Here is a 21,189-nt window from a genome sequence, read left to right as displayed (position 1 = left end):
CCGCTTCCTGGCCTCACAGCAAGTTTGTGCCTTTTAGTGTCACAGCTGGTGGTTTGGGACAAGGTTTAATGAAACCTGAGCTTGGTGGCTCTTGGAGGAAGACGAGCATCCGTGTAAGAGCTTTCCTGACTGTGCATCAGCAGCAAGAGCATCACAGCCCCCCCCCAGGGGGTCCTGGCCCCCTCCCTCCTCACACTGTGTCCTGCACTGAGGCATGGACCCCCCCCCATCACCTCAATCCCCCTCCCAAAAACACAGCACCGTGCTCGGAGCGGCCATTGCCATCGCAGGCTGTGCAGGGACCGCTGCCTGTCAGCCCTTGCCTGTGCTGCCGGCATGGGGCTGCGAAGCAGCACTGGGGCAAGACGGAGCTGAACTGGGTTTGGGGAAGGCTGCCAAGCGCAGACCATCATGGTGGGAGGGTTTGCTCTGCTGCATCTCCTGGGGGAAGGAGAAAAAGTGTCCTGGGGGCCCTCTGCAAACTGCAGGGTCCTCGGCCTCACCTCCCCACGGCTGGCTCAACCATCCCAGCCCTGGGACCGACCAGGGGTGGGCACGGAGACAGACAGGACCTCTGACACCCCAGGGACATCGGAGAGGGGACAGCCTGGCCCTGACCCTGCACCCCCCAGCCTGGTGGCTTTCCCTAAGGTCTTCTCTGCCCCAGCAGCTTTTTTTCCTCTGCCCCTCAGCGCCTTTTCCAAGCGAGGCCGCAGCAGTTCACGGTTGATGAGCCAAACACCGGGCTTCAGCGAGGGATCGCTCCAGCCCCGGCTCCGTGTCACCGCATCCTCTCCCCTGCCCAACCGCCCTGAAGCCCCTTCCTCCGCGGTGCCGTGGCCTCAGCTCAGAGGATGGCTCAGGGTGGTCCCTAAGAGCCCAGAGAGGGACCAGAGGCTCTGGATCTCCTCCCGCTCATCGGTGACCCTCTGCATCCTGCGCTTCCTTGGCCCCTCTGGGCTGGCGTACGTGGTGCCAAACTTCACTCCCACGGTCCCCAAGAGTGCAATTTCCAGCTTGTGCCGGCCGGGACGAGCCAAGGACACGCCACTGGCGGGCAGAGCATCCTTCAGCTGTCAGCACACAGGCAGAGCATCCTTTGGCCATCAGCACAGCGGCCACTGTTTGTATTTAGCATTTCAAAGCGATGGGAAATCAAAGGTGCGCAGGCAGCAGCCGGCCTCAGCCATGGCAGCCAACAGCCTGGCTGCGGGGTGGGAGCCCGGAGCCTGCCCACGATGAAGGGCCGTATGTGGGTACTAGGTTTCATCCCTAGCTGGGGCGAGGATGAAATTCTTACACCCAAGTAGCCCATGATACAAACCTCAAAGTGACACATAAAGCGGTTTAATTTGTTATGGGGGGGAACAATGAAAAAAATAACCAGAAGTCTCCAATAGAAAATGTCATTTTATCTAAAGAGCCAGCCCCCAGCTCAGTTGCCCAGTGCCCCAAGGGCAGCACGGCCAGAAGGTGCCTGATGACGGGATGCGTTTTCCCAGCAAAAGGCATCCGACACTGTCCCTGCTGGGCATGGATGTTTCCAACCTCAGGCTGCCAGCAGGAGTGTTTTGCTCGCTGTGCCCTGCCTGCACTCCTGCCAGGCATCCCCAGCCACGAGTAACCCCCACCAGGGCATGGTGTGATGGGAGCCCTTCCTCGGTTCTTGGCACAGCTGCCCAAAGCCACCGACGTGCCCTGCGGCCGTGGCTCCAGGACATGGCTTGGCTTTGGCACAAGGGGAGGGCGGTCGGAGGCAGCTGCCCCCCTGTGAACCACCCTGCAAGGCGAGGGGTTGGAGCAGGACGGGGCACAGCACCCCCCAGCTACACCGAGGCCGTACCCACCGTGAGTCCTGCCGGGGAGCACGCGCGGAGTTGAAATGTCATAATTTTGTGCTTACCTCCTTCTGGCAGATTTCCATCAAAAGCAGAATTAACCTCTTCAAAATGAGTGATCCCAGGGAAGCCGTACGGGTAATGGAAGCCACTGGTGCTGGGGCAGGACTCAGGTTTACGCTGCCTCAGTCCCCACCTTGGCTTGGAAACAAGTCTTGTAGCAGCCTTTGGCACGTCTTTCACTCCTCTTTGCTTCTCTCTCTCCACCAGCAACACCAGGAAGCAAAACCAGTCTCCGACAATGTGAGCTTCTTCAGAAAAGCATATTTTCACTGCAAACAGACAGACCTCCACCGAGGCCGGAGCAGCCAGCCCCTTCCCCAGCACCCTGTAATCATTTCTCGCACCGCCTAGCAACTATAACTTGTATTTACACCCCAAATACCTGCCACGGTCCAGCATCACGTTAACGGGCTTTGGCCTTTAAAGCTCAAAAAATGCTGGGGAGCCCACGGCGGGTGCAAGAGGCGGCAGGAGGGAGCAGTTGCAGTCCCTGCCCCAGGGACCCTGCATCCATCCGCACACCCAGAGCCAAGGACTGCCGGGCACCACGACGTGCCCACCCAAGGGACAGCAGGAGACGGGAGACCTCTCCCACATCCCACCCAACTCCACACACATCCCCCTTGGGCCGTGCAGACCCTTCCTCTTGTGATGAGTTAAGATAAGGAAAGAAAAAGCTGATGTGCATTTCTGCATTGAAAACATTTATTTTACAACGGTGGTTTCAGATAACTTAGCAATCTTTATTTTAGTTTATATTCAGACATACAATACACAAATTACCATGCTAAAACATAAAATAATTCCTTCTGCCGTAACTGCGTGTATGTACAGGAGCTCAGTAGTATCGAGTGTTACAATCCACAAAGTTCAAACAGCCACATCTACTTACATACAGTTCAAAGTATGGTCCTTTAGTAACATAACAAAATATATATATGTCTATATTATAATTGCTTTTCAGATGCATTTATACTTCGATTGTGGTTTGGTTTTGGTTTTTTTTTTTCTACAGTTTTTTTTTTTCTTTTTTTAAAGATGGACTCCCCCCACCCCACCCCGCCCGAGTTGAAGTACAGTGCAAATGCAGAACGCATTCTCTCCCAGCGTCCTCAGCTCCCTCAGGCTTCATAAAGAGGCCAATACAACCAAACCCCATGATGAATTACTTAGTTCAGGGCCTTGCTCACATGCAAAATGAATATAAACCGCCTCGGATGTCTGCGATAACACAAACCAAACCATCCACGCCCAGCCCCAAAAAAGCGGGCGAAGGCGGGGACGAGTGGAAGGAAGGAATGACAGTGATGGGCTCAGGCAGCACGCATCCAGGCAAGGAAACATCACGTGTTCGGAACTTGGCAAACCTCAGAGTTCATCTACCGTGACGGACACAAACAGAACTTCAAATGTGTAAGCGATAAAGGAATCCCCCCCAAATATTCCCCTATTTCTGCCGTGAAGCAGACCCCCCCCCCCCCCCCGCGGTGTTTTGTACGTCAGGCAACAGCCCCTGGAACAAAAGGCCCGAGGAGGGCCAGCTGCGGGCTCGACCCGCTATGACTGGAAGTGATTTGGTGGTACTCACACATACGTTGGCCACAATCATTGTGCCTTTACACAGATCACTGCCTAACTTCAGTTTTATGACTTGCAATAACTCCAAGTCCTTATGAATCCCACCTGCAAGCACTGTAAAGGGAGTAACCGGAGCAGGCCGTGCACACACGCCACATTGTTCAAGTGTAAACTCACTCGAGCAAGGAGGGAAGACCTTGGGAGCAGAAGATTGCTTTTCCTTTTCAAACAGCACAGCTCTCCCACTTGTACTACCCATTTATTTATACAACAGGATCCTTCCACCGTTTCCTTCACCAGTCATTTAACCTGACTGATCTTGTTCCGGTTTTTTTTCCTGCAGCTGAAAGGAAAAAGCACAATTCTGGACACACAAAACTCACACATTCTGCTTGTCTGGCTGAGAGTTCATAGCAGTACTTCGAGCCAAATTTCACGTTTTTACCACCAAAGAAAAAACAGCAGCAAGTACTAGGTGCACACCTGTTGTATAAATATATACATATGTGCATATATACATACATACACACACATGATGTTGCAATCCAAAGCTACAGCGCGGGTTTGGACCTTGCTCCGTGAGCTCACCGAGTCCCACTTTGGAGAGTACAATGTGGTGAAAACGAGTATAAGGAAAAAAACCCAAATCAATGTGTTCTATCACACCTCTAGCGATGAGCACATCGACCACATTTAAAACACCCCACGTGCCAGCCTACACAAGTCCAAGTCATTCCAGAGATGGCCCCTTGCCCTCCTCGTTACCATCGGGTTTCCCTTCCTTCATCCGAAGGAAAGCCGGAGCAGGCAAAGCCCAGCTCCAACCGGAGGGGCCGGGGACAAAGGGCACCTCACAGAATTCAAGTAGATCGTTAAAATTTTTGGAAGGGTATGACAAGCAACCGCTCACAGACTGCAAGAGTACACCCACATGGCTGGCTGTGGGGGAAAGGGAGCAGAGAAGACAACAGCACTTGAGAATGAATGGCCATTTTATATAAGAGCTTCCTCTATACATATACATATATATATATATAACCACCAGAAATTCCCAGCGTCTATCCTTTTAACAAAAAAATTAACTGCGTGTGTAACGTTGGCATTTGATTTCCAAATGAAGGTTTGTCTTCCAGATTTATGGCATTTGGCTTGTGCAAACATCAGACAGACAGCTTCCCTCACACAGTTTCTTCTCACAGTAAAGAAAGCATCTTCTCGGAAGGAAATGGGAATTTCAGTCTTGCCGAGTCCCAGATAGCACGTAAGCCTCCCAGCACAGGACGAGGAGCAGCCCATGGTTCTTGCAGGACTTGAACACTGACAAATTTCCTGCCACCTTGTTAGCTATCAGTTACATTTCTTTCAAGATACTTTAAGCAGTTGTTGGTGTAATGATACACTACAAACTAGATGATTTCCACTATAATACAGAGAAGCGGCATCAAATGATTAAGCATGTTAAGTTTATACCAACCTTACACTATAAACACTTGTACTGGGGGGGGTTACATTTCAGTGCTCTAAGATTAATGCGTATTTAAACAGCATCCAGAATTAGTAACATGAGGCGGAGGCTGCAAAAGCCTCCCTGACCACCTTGCAAGAATCTCCTGCTAAAAATGACGCCAATACCCAGTTGCATCGGGTAGGAAAAACCTGCAGCACAAACACATTTCCTAAATTATCTGGAAATGTCAAGAACACCGAAGGGCACCAGACAGACGAAGGGCACAAACTAGTTGAGAAAAGCGGGTACCTCTCTCAAGGAGTGTATACGATACAAACGCTCTGATATAACCCCCCTGAAAGCACACTGGTGTCCCTCTACACCACACAACACAACCGCTTTACAGATGGGACAGGAATATCTTTCCAGTCGGGCTCCTGCCCTGGTTACACCTGTAGTGTTTATAGGCTGACACGAAGGGTTTGAAGACTGTACTCCCCTGACCACAGATCCACTGCAGGACTCGGTCTTTCTCAGTACTGTGCTCAAGCCTTCCTCCTCAACGGGCATTTCTGTTCAGACTGCAGGCTGTGCTCACCCAAATCTCAAAGAGCATCACATTTTAAGAACACTATGAGCACTAATATCTAAAGCAGTTTAAAAATATTACAAATCTAAAAATAAGACTAAAAAGGTAACATGGCTCTGAAACATCACTGCATGGAATCAGCAGAAATCTACACCCTATCGGACGCCACTGAGGTTTACATAAACAAATTTATATACAGATAAATATTTAAGAATTTCCTACAAACATCACTAACAAAATGAAACTGGCATTTAACGGGTGCAATGCCCCTTCATTCACTTCAAGTGAAGCATACAATTGGTTGTACTACAGTGCGTTGGGGATTTCTCCAACCCCAGGGAGGACGGGGCACCGCAGGTCCAGCACCACCTCCTTCTCCAGCAGCTTGGCCGCAGCCAGGAGGGATGGTACCTGAGCACTCTCTGCAGCGAGGCAGTAGCTTTCCCTACTCACCCTAAGCTACGAATGGCTCTCCACGCAACACAGATCGGGAATAAAGTCAGTGGTCCTAAACACCAGCCAGCAGAAGCTCTCCAGATCGGATTCTCCCCGATACTCCTCCTCGTCAGGAGGAGCTACAAGTGCTAAGAAAATTGGTGCTGAAGAGGTTCGATGAGCTAGATGGAGGTGGCTGAACTACAGAAACGGAGGTCTCAGGCAACTTGTAAAAAATGATACAACTTTTAAGAAACAAAACGAACAAAAAATGTCAAAGCTCAAGTTTTAATTCTGGCAACACGCTGAACAGAGATCAACAGTGCTCAGGTTTAATTTTGGAAAGAAACATTCTGCATGTAAGCCAGGTAAGGGGTTGCAGTGCCTGCAATACTGTGCTATTGCAGTTCTGGTGGGGACACCGCAGCTCCATCCACCCAAGCTCAGAACTGCTGAGTGATTTTCTGCACTAGATTTTTAACCATTATTTCCAATACAACTTTGCATTTACTAGGATTCAGCTTGGCCATTCTGAAGTGCAACTTATGTTAGAGCCTGGGTTACTCTTGTACCTCACCTACAAGAGCAGAAAAAAAGTGGGCTTTAACCTACTTATCTTCCAATTACACGAGTTTTGTTTTAAAGAAGCAAGGTTTAAGTAGCTTTCTTATATAGTTCAAGAACAACTACATTAATACACAATAATCTTAAATTCAGAGATTATAGAGTAACATGGGCAAACTTAAAACAGTTTCAAAACCCATGAATATTCATCTAAAAATGTGTTTTCCTGTCATTCCTTGTAACTGGGATCTTAGAGTAGTTTCCCTTGGAGCATCTAACATCATTCTGGCGTATAACAGCATACAGACTAATTTACTATTCACACACCACCCACAGATGCAGCTGAAAGGAAAGCAGTCTCTTTCAAACTCATGCCTGGCTAAGCGAAGAACTAAACCAGCCAATCTATCCTGGATGTAATCTTTTCCCAAGCAGTGCGAAACAACAGGTAACGGTATCGCCTCTAACCCTCATTTGCTGCCCACATTTCGGTTCTGATGTCAGGAGCATGTGGAGCGACTCCAGGTGCATTACAGCCCCCCCTGGAGCCACAACCTCCTGCCAGCCTTTCTAGTTCAGTGGAAGTAGCCCAGAGGGGTTAAGAAATAAGAGAGTGTTATTCCAACTTAACACCGACAACCAGCCCCCAGCCTCGGGGTTCACAGCTGCTCCGCAGCGGATCAACAATCGAAACAACTGGCTTTGTGTTACCCATCTAGATGAACACGGGGACACAGAGTACGACAAACAATGGAAACAGCCTCTCCCTCATTCTACCAAGTCACTCTGATCAACTCTGCTTATTTACAAAGCCCCCAAAACCCCCTGACACTATTTCTTTTTTACCAAGAACATAATTTGCACAGATAAGGGCAATTTTAACCAGTGAGTTTTTAGGGGAGAAAGCCTGCAGATATTCAAGCATACTCCAGTGTGCAATTCAACATTAAGGACAGGCTTCAGGCAAAATCTACAAGGACAGCCAATGTGACATTATTTTTTTAAGCCTAAAAAATTGCTTTTCATTCCAAGGGGTCAAAAAAAGACTTTAATTAAATAAGGACCTCAAGCCAAATCATACACAACTGTCCTCAAGGCCACCCAAGAGAGTTTTCCAGACAGAAAAAGTTAAAAGTATCTTCCAGTAAACCACCAAGTTCCAGGTCTAAAAGGACTATCAACAAGGAAGAAATGACTTAAGTGTGCTACTGAAATCTAGCCAGTTAATTAAAAGTAACATTTCTTCTTGCATTTTTGGGACCTGATGTGGTATCACAAGCATGCTTATTTGCAACAAGCTCACATGCAGGCAACAAACATGTGCTTGTACCTACAGCTACAGGAAAGTCTGATTTTGCAAACATCCCTCACTTAGCATTGAGACCGTGTTAAGAACATTTTCTGCTACCCAGTATGTTTAACGCGGTTTCACGTCAGATCTTACGTGCTCCATCATTTTTGGCTCATGCAAAGATAGTGTGAAAATATATTCAGAATGATTCTCTGGCAGGAGAGTCACCTTCCTTTTCTGGTGGTTTTCTTACAGACCGACAGTGCTTTACCCCATTCAAAAGTAACACCTGGATCTTGTAAGAGAGCAGCAAACACAGGGTGGAAGGCTGTAAATAGCCTCTCAACAGAAATAGGTGAAAAATGAAGAGGGAAGACAGGGGATACAAAGGACAGTAGAGGCATTGTGATACAAAACCATAAAGATCAAAATTAAAGAGGCTGTAATTAACTGCTAAAAGTGCCAAGTGTAGGTTCTCTGGTAGCTGTTCTAGATCCTGACTTTGTATCATCTAAAGCAGGATTATTAACAACAAAATATACCAGCAATTCAGTAGCTGCCTAAAATGCTTTTTTTAACAGTTAAACCTCAATAAACCACAGTTTCCAGAGCAGTATTCGAACATGATTTGGTTTCACAATAGTACAGGAAACCTTTCAATGGTTTCCCCATAGCTGTTCTGAGGAAGAAAAAAAACACTGGTGTAAACAAGTCTAAATGCAAGACAATGTGCAAATTATACAATATAAACACAAAGAAAGGTGTTTTGCTCTTAAAAATCCATTTAAGTACTCCTCAAAGATGTTCATGAGAAAATTAAAGGGCTAGTGTATTATAAAAGCTTTAAAAAAGACACGTAATACCCCATTTGTCTATTAAAATCTCAAATTATTAGAACAAATTTTTAAAAACCAATTTTTTTTAAAACATTTATGCTGTTGCCTACTGTCTGCATTTTACTCACTTGCTCAGTGAAAACCAATTAACAAATTTCACTTTAAGATTCTCATGCGTTCAAAAAAAAAAAAAAGCTGCACGATTTGGTCTTTAGCATTTCAGGAAAACAACTGAACTCAAACCAAAATAGAATTGTGCTTGAAGTTAAAATCCCACTGCCACCACCAAATAAGCCCATTCACAGTTGGTTTTGTGGCAAACTACAGTTTGCGGTTATATTGTCACTGAAGATCGCCTTACACGTAAAGAGCTGTTCATCAATTTACTGTTCAAAGATTGGAAACTCTCCCTTTTTATTTTTCAAGGTAGATTTATTTAAGCTGAAAACCAGCATTAGAGAGAACTCCAGCTCTGTAGGACTGGCATTTTTTGGTTCTTGGCTTTGTAAACTTGCTTAGGTAACAACGCAGGAATAGAATGAGGAATAAAAGAATTGGTTTGTTGCACTCAAATGAAAATCATGGACTTTTAAAGGTCTTTGACAGCTCAGCTGTACGGAAGAATGGTGGCTTCTGTGAAACACCTTAAATCTCATTTTTAGGCCAGTACCACTGCTTAAAATGCAGAATGTCTCCATCACGCTTATATTGTGACAACTCAATACATTACATCACAGACATTTAACATAACTCCATACATGCTATAAAAAAAAAAAAACAGGGAAAAAAAAAAAAAGAAAGAAAGGAAACAAATAAGACCGTAGCTAAACTGCTTTAAATACTGCATGCTACAGCACTTCACGTATCATCAAGATACGACACTGAAAGGTGACAAAAGGCTGAAGGGATTACAAAATATTTTCGGCAGGTTGGAAAGCTGCCTTCTTACTGTGGCAGAATTATTCCCCCTCCCCATTCTCTACTTCTAATGTTCATGAATCTAGTGTTGAGTTGGCCATGTATTTTTTTAATCCATTCTAATTACAGTGTTTCCTTAACTTAATTAAATCCATCAGTGTGGTAGCTGGGGTGAGAGTCAGCTGTGAGCTGGGTTGTCTCTGTGGCTGATGCTGGCTGTATCACAATAGGTGCATCTGAGGCCTCTGAAAAGCGAAGACAAAAGGCTTAGCACACTTAGGAAAAAAAACCAGCATTGTATGTTTTGGTAAGCATAAGTTACATCTCCCTACAACACTTTGATAACACAATTTTACACTCCACTAAGAGCATGATGTTAATTTACTGTTTTTCAGTCCACACACAATACCATTCGACTCAAATCTACATGTGGAACATTTATTATATTTCCTTCTTCATGTAAAAGCAGCTGATCCTTGCCCACCATTCAGCAATGCCTGTTAAAAACATCATCAGAGCATACACAAGGCTCTACAATTTTTTAAACGATTGGTTTAATTCTACAGGAATAGCATTATATCTTCATTAACAAGTATTAGATATAGCTGCTAGGGTAGCAGTCCCATTTCCTTTACATCTGACACAGTTAACAAAGCCGCCTTGACACCCCCATCCTTTGGGGTAAAAGAGCCCCTTTCTACAATCACACGTGTCTGGCTGGTATGTTACTCCAGCGACGTGGGAAAGAAGCTAAATGATGGTCATCACCTACTGCTCTGAAGCTGACCCCACCAAGTTCAACAAAGACCCTCCAGGAGTTTTCAGCAACTGTATCTCCGGTGTTGGCGTCACCCACGTAACTCTTGAGTCACAAGTATTCCCTCACCACCATCTACAATCCAAGACCCGTGCTGATCTCTACAAAGCAAGCAGCACACCAAGCACTCTATCAGAGACTGACGGTTATTCCAGAAATCTCACAGGGTTTTTACCTACCCCTTTCATCTGACTGCAACTGTGCCTCCAAGTCCTCTGGAGAGACGTAGTATTCCTGCTCTTCACCCTCAGGAGGTTTAGGTTTACACTTCCCACAGCAACAATTACAGCAGCAGCACAGACAGCAACAGCAATAGCAGCCTGTGATGAGCCCACAGAACACAAACAAGGCCTGCAGAGGACAGAAGACAAAGAAATATTCATAACCTGTGCCTACCACGCCATGATCACCGAGTTTGTGAGACTCAGATACAGAAACCAGAGACCAAAAATACAGCAATGTAGACACAGAACTTACTAGCTAGTTTTATACTTCATCACCAAGATATATTTAAAAACATGTGCAAAACTGGCTGCAGCTCCCAACATTTTATACTCAGGTGAATACTGCCGACCTGGTTTACTTGAAGAATTCCTACAATTTAGGTTTAAAGTGGACTATTCTGCTACCTCTGAAAGAAGATACAGGTCTAAGAAGTGTATCTGTATGTCGTGGTTTAACCCCAGCCAGCAACTAAACACCACGCAGCCGCTCACTCACTCCCCCCCACCCAGTGGGATGGGGGAGAAAATCGGGAGAAGAAGCAAAACCCGTGGGTTGAGATAAGAACGGTTTAATAGAACAGAAAAGAAGAAACTAATAATGATAATGATAACACTAATAAAATGACAACAGCAATAATGAAAGGATTGGAATGTACAAATGATACGCAGTGCAATTGCTCACCACCCGCCGACCGACACCCAGCCAGTCCCCCGAGCGGCGAATCCCTGCCCCCCACTTCCCCGTTTCTGTACTGGATGGGACGTCACATGGTATGGAATACACCGTTGGCCAGTTTGGGTCAGGTGCCCTGGCTGTGTCCTGTGCCAACTTCTTGTGCCCCTCCAGCTTTCTCACTGGCTGGGCATGAGAAGCTGAAAAATCCTTGACATTAGTCTAAACACTACTGAGCAACAACTGAAAACATCAGTGTTATCAACATTCTTCGCTCTGAACTCAAAACATAGCACTGTACCAGCTACTAGGAAGACAGTTAACTCTATCCCAGCTGAAACCAGGACACTGTATTAAAATCCAGAGGTACAATAGTTTAGGACAGATTGTAGCATGCATAAATAACCCTGGAAAAGATTTACGCTAGCTAGTTGATGCACAGGTCGCAATGTACCTGCAGCAGGGACTTGGACCTACTCAGGGCTGTAGGCATGGCTGCAAAGCTCACCATACCGAAGTTCGGGGTGCTGAGGTTAGATGCTACCAATACTTGAGCAAGGCAACTCAAAGCTAGTCAAGCCTGCCAGGTGCTTATCACAGTGACAATGGGCAAAATTAAAATTTTCATATAGGTCACTGCACAATTGTTTGAAAAAATAATTTGAAAAATAGCAAACAAGCATGCTGATAAAACTATTCTCTTACTGCAAGGGAATCAAGAGGTGGAGATAATGCTGGCAAAGGGTAGAAAAATGAACCCATGAAATGAAATGCCAAGACTAGGAAAAGGTTTTAATCACCCATAAAACACTGTGAACAACATCATGTCACTAAATAAGTAAGCTGGTGCAGTTATGATTTCATACTTCAGTTTCATAGTCACGCTATCTTTTACTTACTACTTTCTGTGCAAGCAGACTGCAATCACATGAACTCCGAAATGCAAAAGCCTGGACAATTTCAGTACGAGAAATGTGTAAATGTGCAACGTATAGGGTTTTTGCACTTTTGAGTAAATGTGATTTTAAAATGTGTTACTTAAAAAGACAGAAGCATATTCTGCTTAAAAATAGTTTGAGTCCAGTAAAACACAGTAATTCCTTGGTACTGACAGAAGACTCCTAGAAGGCATCTATACAATAATTGTTACATCTACTGCATGCATGCAATACTTTTGAACAGCTTTTTGCATGCATTTGTGAGGAAACATGAGCTTGCAGTGTAATTTTGGTATACTGGTGATGCTCTTTCTGCTGCACGAGAAACAAGGATAGGCAAGTGAACAAATAACCTGCAGTCTCTCACATCAGAGAAGAGCTGAAGAAGTGACATTTGTTCAGGGAAGCCTCTGAGTAATTTTGTAAGCATACTTCTAAAGAGCATCTCCTGTGTTAGCTCAAGTTCACAGTCAGGACTTGTTCTGCAAAATCATTTGGCAGATACTACCAGAAAGAATACCCCCGAGATCCTCCTCACTTTTAAATCCACTAGAAGGGTCCAAGCTTCTCTTAGTAATATAAGTCTTGCTTATTAGGCCTGAATCACTGAAAGGTAACAGAAAAATACTTCTGAACTAGAGATGCAACACAGTAAGAGGTTAATTACCAGGTGTCAGAAATTCAGCAATTTCCAAAAGTAGAAACAAACACAATTATCAAATGAAGCTCTTGAAGAGTTTTAAATGCCAATCCAGGATAACTTCTCTTTGCACTTTTATTTACCTTTGCCCACCAGCTGGATAGCACGAAGTATGTGTTCACATTTTCTTCACCAAACTGCTCTGCTACATACAGACCCAGAGAACCATACTTATCATAAATGTTTCGCTTTGTGGCATCGGTCAATATTGCATGTGCATTATTGATCTCTTTAAATTTTTCTGCTGCCTCTGGATTATCAGGGTTTTTATCAGGATGGTATTTCAATGCCAGTTTCCTGCAGAAAGAAAAAAGAGATCGTTATAGATTAAAAACTGCGATTTGGGTTCCTGGTTTTTGATTTTTTTTTTTTTCATTCCATAGCCTGTCACTCAAGGGAGACTTTCAAGTTCCAGTTGGTTTCCTTCATCTGTGATTCAACTTCACTGATGATTCTTCCTTAGATGATAACAAAAGGCTACAGCAGTGTCTAACTTAATTCACAGGACTGACTTCAGACTCTTAGATTTGGCCCTCAGAAATCCAATGGAAAAAAAGAGAAACATTGAAGGAAAGTAGTAGCCTTTTTTTACCCCTCTGCTCCAGCACTTTCCACCGGTAAGTTTTGCTCCTGCTAAAGCAAAGGCCAGGCTAACAGAAAAAAGACACAGCACAAGTCTAAGATGTCATACGGAACACTAAATAAAAGCAACCTACCACAGCTAATCCGCAGCATCTAAACACAAAAATAGAACAGACAATCACTTGTGGTTAATTCACCAATTCCTGTGCAGGAACAAAGTACTTTTCAGTTCATGGCCTGCTAGAATAGAAAACACTTCAGAGTTTCGAGATACCAGGAAATCACAACGTACCTCCCCTAATCATGCTACATCTCTTACAACTAAATGACAGCAGTTTACAGTCCCCAGAGGTCTTTGAGCATAGCACAAAAAAAATCAGATTAAGCGTTGATAAATTTGCTAGTTCTGACATGGCCCAGGCTATTTATAGAAATCAGTAGAAATAACTGGCCAACACCTCCTTATAAACAGAAAAAATGTGCTCCCAGGTAGAAAAATGATACAGAATTGTATGCCACACCAAAAAAGGTACTTGTCCTCCTACAGAAAATTACCACAAAGTCCCATATTTGAGAAATACACTAGAAGCCTGGAGATGTTTACACATGTCAACTTTGCAGTGCGGAAATGTTTAGACAAACATAAAATAAAGATTTATGCAAGCACACATGTGGATGTGTATGTAAATATATCACAACATTCAAACAATGAATTGAGTGAGCACTTGAAACACTCAAACTGTGAATGATGCTGCTCAAGTAAATAACGTCCACAGCTGCCACTAATGCCGTAGCCTCAGTAAGGACTGAAAATTACAGTTTTTATAATTAGAGGGAAGGGCTTAGCTACTATTAGGCTGCAATAAATAAATATTTTTCATTTCCCATTTCCTACATGTACACAAACCCCACAGCCCACAGGCCAGCAAAGAATGTTCAAATGGAATGAAAACAAGAGGTGCTCAGTCTTCCTTTTGTAAAGGTGCAGCAGAGGAAACAAGATTAGATAAAGGTTCAGGTAAGTATGAAGCAGTGACATTTCACCCTAGGATCTAGTTGGGTCATTCCTCCAAAAGGAAAAACTGTTGCAGTTTTTCCCCCAAGAAGGTAAAATTATTTTCCAGTTGCTAAGGCTTGAAGATTACAGATTCAAACTTCCACTTAAAGGTTTTAGGAAGACACAGCTTATTTTTGAGAATCTGTGGACCCAGTTTATTCATCGACTTCACCATATAGTTGCCATCAGTATTAAGATGTAACTTTGAAAGGGAAAAAGTTCTGGTAAAGTTTTAAAGACTAAAAGAAAACAACTTCGAAAAAGAGTATCCTCGTGTAAAGATTACTACTGACCCCTAGTGTAATGTTAAATACATTGCCACTTGTCAAATAGTCTGCAAGACTGCAGCTCATGCTTAAGGTGAAGCAGCAATAGCTTTTAAGCAGATTTTGGGGGAATGTGGAAAGGGAAGATGTTACAGGACTTTTTTTTGTTTTTATTTGGTCAATATGAAATCACTTCATGCGTCTAACTCTTTAACAAAAGAAATAATGAAAAAAAATCCTCTTTTAAAATAGTAACTCCACAAGGAATAAGAAATTTTGAATGGATTTTTAGAAAAAAGTCATTGTTGATACTCAGTCTTCATCCTTATTTGCATCTTTAATCTATACCCCACTGTGCCAGAATTGGAAACTATGGACAAAAGGGCAGTACTGCACGTCTGTGATCCCTGTAAGCCAGATAAAAGGCTACATGACATGAAGAATTTAACTCTGATCACACTGTCTTAAAACTCTGCTCAACTGTGGCGGGTTGACCCTGGCTGAATGCCAGGTGCCCACCAAAGCCGTTCTATCACTCCCCCCTCCTCAGCTGGACAGGGAAGAGAAAATATAACAAAGGGCTTGTGGGTTGAGATAAGGACAGGAGAGATCACTCACCAAGTACCATCACAGGCAAAACAAACTCAACTTGGGGAAAATGAACTCAATTTCTTACCAATCAACCAGAGTAGGGTAATGAGAAATAAAACCAAATCTCAGAACACCTTCCCTCCACCCCTCCCTTCTTCCCAGGCACAACTTCACTCCCAGATTCTCTACCTACCCCCACAGCAGCGCAGGGGGATGGGGAATGGGGTTTACAGTCAGTTCATCACACGTTATTTCTGCCGCTTCATCCTCCTCAGGGGCAGGACTCATCACGCTCTTCCCCTGCTCTAGCATGGGTTCCCTCGCATGGGAGAGAGTCCTCCACGAACTTCTCCAACGTGGGTCCTTCCCACAGGCTGCACTTCTTCACAAACTGCTCCAGCATGGGTCCCTTCCACGGCGTGCAGTCCTTCAGGAGCACACTGCTCCAGCGTGGGTCCCCCATGGGGTCACAAGTCCTGCCAGAAAACCTGCTCCGTGGGCTCCTCTCTCCACAGATCCGCAGGTCCTGCCAGGAGCCTGCTCCAGCGCAGGCTTCCCACGGGGTCACGGCCTCCTTCGGGCACCCACCTGCTCTGGCGTGGGGTCCTCCACGGGCTGCAGGTGGATATCTGCTCCACCGTGGACCTCCGTGGGCTGCAGGGGGACAACCTGCCTCACCATGGTCTTCCCCACGGGCTGCGGGGGAATCTCTGCTCCGGCGCCTGGAGCACCTCCTCCCTCTCCTTCTTCACTGACCTTGGTGCCTGCAGGGTTGTTTCTCTTACATGTTCTCACTCCTCTCTCCGGCTGCCATTTCTGTCTGTCCCAGCAACATTTTTCCTTCTTAAAAATGTTATCACAGAGGCGTTACCACTATCGCTGATTGGCTCGGCCTTGGCCGGCAGTGGGTCCATCTTAGAGCCGGCTGGTATTGGCTCTGTCAGACACAGGGGACGCTTCCAGCAGCTTCTTACAGAAGCCACCCCTGTAACGCCCCCGCTACCAAAAGCTTGCCACACAAAGCCAATACATCAACTTTAGATAAAGACCTTTCAGAATGATACTGCACATCTGAGAATTGAAGCCTAGGCATGTTTTCACACCAATTTCTGCAAGAAGCAACCATGTTTTCACTGGTTTTCTTACTAGTTTTTCTTGAAAAACATTTAAATAAATCAACTCGAGCCTATACATAAATAGGCCATCTGTTGAACACTTAATTAAAGCTATTTGTGCTATTGGGCAACAGGTGTAAAACATGAACATTTACCTGTATGACTTTTTGATGTCATCTGAAGTTGCATTCTTGTCCAACCCCAGCACATGGTATAATGATTCTCCAGAGGTAGAGAGCGAACGTTGCCTCTGGTCTGCCATCTTGAACTAACCTGAAGAGAAAACTGGCCCCTGCCAAAAAAAGATTAAGAAACACTTAAACAAAGAAGAACACAGACCTCATTAATCAAATCATCCTTAAAACCAGAGTTTGCATGTGAAAATTCATCTTTTATAAGGTTTAAATGTGCTTTGAAAAGAAAAGGCTCTTAACATATGTGGAAGTTAAAAAGTTACAAAACTCAGTGAATTATCAGCGAAAAACAAGTATTACATTTTCAGCACAACACCAGGCACCCTAGAATCACTACTGTATATACTCAACTCTTCGTTCCAAATAACCAAAATCAACAGCTGAGGCATAGCTGTGTACTACATAACACATCCCTAAAGCTACTTCACCTTCTTTCTTAGTCTTATTTATTAGTGATAATACCTATAAAAACAACTTGACAACAGAGAGGTTGCTATTACATTGAGGCTGCCTTTTTGCACCACACTTGCATAGGGGTAAGTGATTTCATTTGCATTTTCAATTGCAGACATTCTGTTACATTAAAAAAAAAAACAACAAACCAAACCTCCACATACCTCCCAAAACCCCAGCCTCCCACCTTATCACTGACACCAGGTCAAGCAGAATCCTTTAGACAAAATCCAGTTTGACTAGGCCTGTGCATCCTACTACAAAAGAGGGAATGCCTGCCCGCTTAGAGAGAAGGACATCTCCCCTCTCGTAATTTAAAGTCGTGGATCAAACATTTAACATGTATTCTAGTTAAAATCATGGCATTTGAACGTGGATTAACCTCCTGCTCCAAATTCAAATGTGAAAGACCCTAGAGGTCTCTCCTGTGCCATGTCACGGACAGATACGGTTATGTCCTCTAACATCCTGAGGAGATTAGCATTTGCCATTCTTTAGCTGCAGAACTGCAGCAAGGATGAGCATTGAGGAGAAGACTATTGGCTATTTTTGGATTATGTCATTACAGTTAGCCTACACCAGATTATGTAGTCTTTGAAAAAGATATTTAAAGCACCAGACTCTTCTAATTTAACCCTTTGCCTTATATAACAAAGTTAGTAACTTCAGCTTTTAAAAGGCTACCTGAAAGAAATACTCTCAGACATCACATCTTGCACTGCCTGGTTCTTGATATGACCTCATACCGTTGATACGCTTCACAAAAAACACAGTTCTGTTTGTACCAACACATGGGTATCATCATGCCTGTACAAGTGTGACTAGGTGGCAAGGATGCGGATAGAGGCATTACAACTTTCTTGTTCATCTCAGAGACTACTGTTAACTACTCTTCCGCATTTGGCCTCTGCAACTTTAGATTAGTTTAACACTGGGCACTATGTCCAGTTTCTTCGAAACTAGCAAACTCTCATCTAATTTCCTTCAAGAAGTCTTTAGCAGCTCTGGTAAGTTTAATTAAGCTACCTAGTAAGGAAGCTATAAATTATTATTAATAGTAATAATAGGTCTAAATTCTAATGCTTTGGCTAAGAATTCAAAATACACCCCAAATCTGGAAGGTGAGTATGTGGGTAGGGAGAGAAATTTTTTTTTTTTTAAATGATACTGTTCAGCTACCAAAAGCTTTCTGTGTGAGAGGAAAATTATTGAGTGCTGCAAGACACAATACAAACAACTCATTTGGGCACAATCTGATTCAGTGACAGGAAAAAAAAAAAAAAATTTTCAGGCAAGAAATCCCACATGCAGGAATACACCAGGCACAACCCTCTGGGACAGCCTCTTCCCATCCGCAGCTATGGGTCAACCTGGCCGCAGCCTCCCAGCCCCCTCTACCCAAGCAGTCCCAGCGCTGAGGTCAAAGACTGATGATCCTGACATCTATCTGGTAATCTAGCTAATCACACAGGCCTGCTCCAACCGCTGCCCCGGCTCCCCCGTGCAGCTTCTGCTGCTCTCCGACCATGACCACCACCGCTTCCCCGCAGCCCTCCCAGGAAACCCTCCTGCAGCTCTATCACGTCAGTCACTCATTAGCAGCATCCAGCTAAGGGGAGTCTGTCTATCGCTATTGCTCTTTGCCAGGGACCTGTGGGATTAATCTGAAGTCGGGGCGGGGAAAAAAAATACATCCTGGCTGAGATTGTACATGTTAATTTAGCTCTTCCAAAGGCACTGCTTTAAACTGGAGCTTCGAGGACATTATGAACATTTGTGTTGTTTAAAGTGTGTAGCTCTATTTAGGCGTAACAAGCTTCCTTTAATATCAATCCAACGTGCCCTTGGTGCACAGATGCTGCAGATCACAGGTATACGCTACGTTCTGCTTAATAAAATCTCCACTGTTAAATTAGGGCCAATTTGTTTAATAAAAATGAATTTAATTTGATCCAGGCGAGGTCTATCAGTCTGCAGGGTGCCTGTCAATAATAAAGACAGGCATAGGAATAAAATTCCACGCTGATACAATCTTTAATCGCTTCAATCTGAACAGTTCAGGGTATCTGGAGTTTGGTGTAATGGGGTGTCTGTTTTTCAAGACTGGTATGAAATGGACACACTGGCCTTGGCAGAAGAGTGGAGGACAATGTGGTAATGGGAATTCATCTGGGAAGCTTGTTATTTAAGGGAACAGAAGAGTATTATTACTAGGAACGCAACCTTTGGCTTTTCAAATATGAAACAGACAATAAAGGTGCAAGTTATTTAAGTTCAGAGTACTTCATAAACCAGGATATTATCTATCCTACTGTTTTTACAAGTGGCTCTAATTCGCCGTAGTGAAAGCTGCTCTGTATTTTTAAAAAGTGTTGTATTCAGCAGCAACAAGCCATCTGCTACATATTCTAACCAAGCAGGATGCCCTGAAGAGGTTTCTGTCAGAAGGCTCTGAAGAAAGGTAATCCCCTGGATTAAACAGCACAGTTTTTAACCATCTGTGTACCAGAACATCCTGCATTAGTCAGCTTTACCAGAAAACGCAACTGTTTTCAGCATGACCAGGTGAGTATAATTGGTACCACCTTGCTCAAAAGACTTAGATTAAATCTGAAAGGTTATACAGAAGCCAGCCTTAACATTTTAAATATACCAACAGTAAACGGAACCTTAGAAAGACTGATTTTCTTTTTAGCTTCCCAAAACAATCCTATCAAGTTTCATGGAACTGGTGGGACCTTAAGTTTCTGCCAGGTCTGTTGACCCTTTCCTAAGTTGTATTTAACTCATTAAAATGGCAAACTATTATTACAGTCAAGAAAAATGAATAGTTCTCTGCCAGTTTAGGGAATTAAATACTCACAGAACATCCCAATGAATGCCAGCACCAAAAAGGGTAACAACAGATCAGGTGGCCAGAAGCAGTGAGGGAGGACTAAAACTTCATCTGACCGCACCACAAGATGCTGCAAAGAATTTAACTGGAAAGGGGCGGCGAGGGGGGATCAACTTTTCCAAGAAAACGTGCTTAGCTGTGGGGCAGGATGGAGGGTGGAGGTTACTGACACTGCTTGCACAAGGAGCAGATGCTTGTAACAACATGGAATCGCAGGAGTCAGATCCCTGCTAGAAAGAACCGCCTTGCACCAGTAAAGGGATGGACAGCTAATTCGATGGACAGTATCAACAATATTTCAGTGTCATTAGCATCCGGAAGCAGGCTAACAGCAGTACTTTTCATTTCACTTCAAGGCTGAAGCATTAAGTATTTATTCATGAACAAACCTCTGGAAACTGTAAAGTACCAAGTTGCCTAAAATATCACTTTTCACATTTCCAGTTAATTCTGTACATTTTCCCATGTAAGTCACAAAGGCACAGCTGCTCACTTGGATCTCCTCACTGTAGGAAAGACTGCTTTTGAAAGGAGTTGTGGCTGTTCAGCTCCACTGATAAAAATCAGAAGGGGCAAAGGAAACCAAACAATGTTAACTTTAAAAATACTACTGCAGCAGGACATTGGGGTACAATCTTCACCAGAATTTTAATTTTCTTAATATCTGCATAGTCCTAAGTTTAAGTTACTAAAAAAGAAAAAAAAAAAAAAAGTTTAAAAAAAATCATGTCCTGAACGCATCTGCCAGTGCACAGACCTTTAAATACATGCTGTTCACAACAACTTTAGTGAAGTGTCTATCTTCAATGTAGGGAATCTGGCTGTCAACAGTTGTTCCAAAAAGTGAAATCCCACTGTAACGGGCAAAATCTACCACCTCCTGACATGGTAAATGATACTTACCCACTAGACAAAGGATAATGGAAGGTCATTAACCTTAATTGATACTCTCTATCCAAATTGCAACGAGTTTGGTTGAAACCAGAAGAAAAAAACAGCTTCCCAGTCTTTCCATATGTCACCAGTAACACAGAGAATAGAGAAATCCCCCAAAGGGACAAATAGGAAACAAGAGGAATGAGAAAGATAAGCTCAAAGCCGTGCTGGAAGTGCTGGACAGGAAA

At 44.0% G+C, this 21,189-nt stretch overlaps 1 protein-coding gene across 6 annotated transcripts in view; it reads right to left on the bottom strand.

Moving 5' to 3' along the window:
* Nucleotides 1–2,584: 2,584 nt before the first annotated feature.
* The window catches only part of DNAJC5 (DnaJ heat shock protein family (Hsp40) member C5), a 38,021-nt gene continuing 19,416 nt past the window's right edge, over nt 2,585–21,189 (bottom strand). For all 6 annotated transcript variants that reach the window (XM_052784879.1, XM_052784907.1, XM_052784898.1 and 3 more), the window contains 4 exons: nt 16,678–16,814; nt 12,995–13,208; nt 10,556–10,727; nt 2,585–9,804 (listed from right to left, as the gene is read on the bottom strand). In XM_052784879.1, the coding sequence (XP_052640839.1) occupies nt 9,701–9,804; nt 10,556–10,727; nt 12,995–13,208; nt 16,678–16,784 (597 nt within the window). In that variant the 5' untranslated portion in view covers nt 16,785–16,814 and the 3' untranslated portion in view covers nt 2,585–9,700. The remainder of the gene's footprint in view (nt 9,805–10,555; nt 10,728–12,994; nt 13,209–16,677; nt 16,815–21,189) is intronic.

The sequence above is a fragment of the Harpia harpyja genome, chromosome 1 (assembly GCF_026419915.1).
Source record: "Harpia harpyja isolate bHarHar1 chromosome 1, bHarHar1 primary haplotype, whole genome shotgun sequence".
Lineage (NCBI taxonomy): Eukaryota > Metazoa > Chordata > Aves > Accipitriformes > Accipitridae > Harpia > Harpia harpyja.
This window is presented reverse-complemented; position numbering and strand designations above follow the sequence as displayed.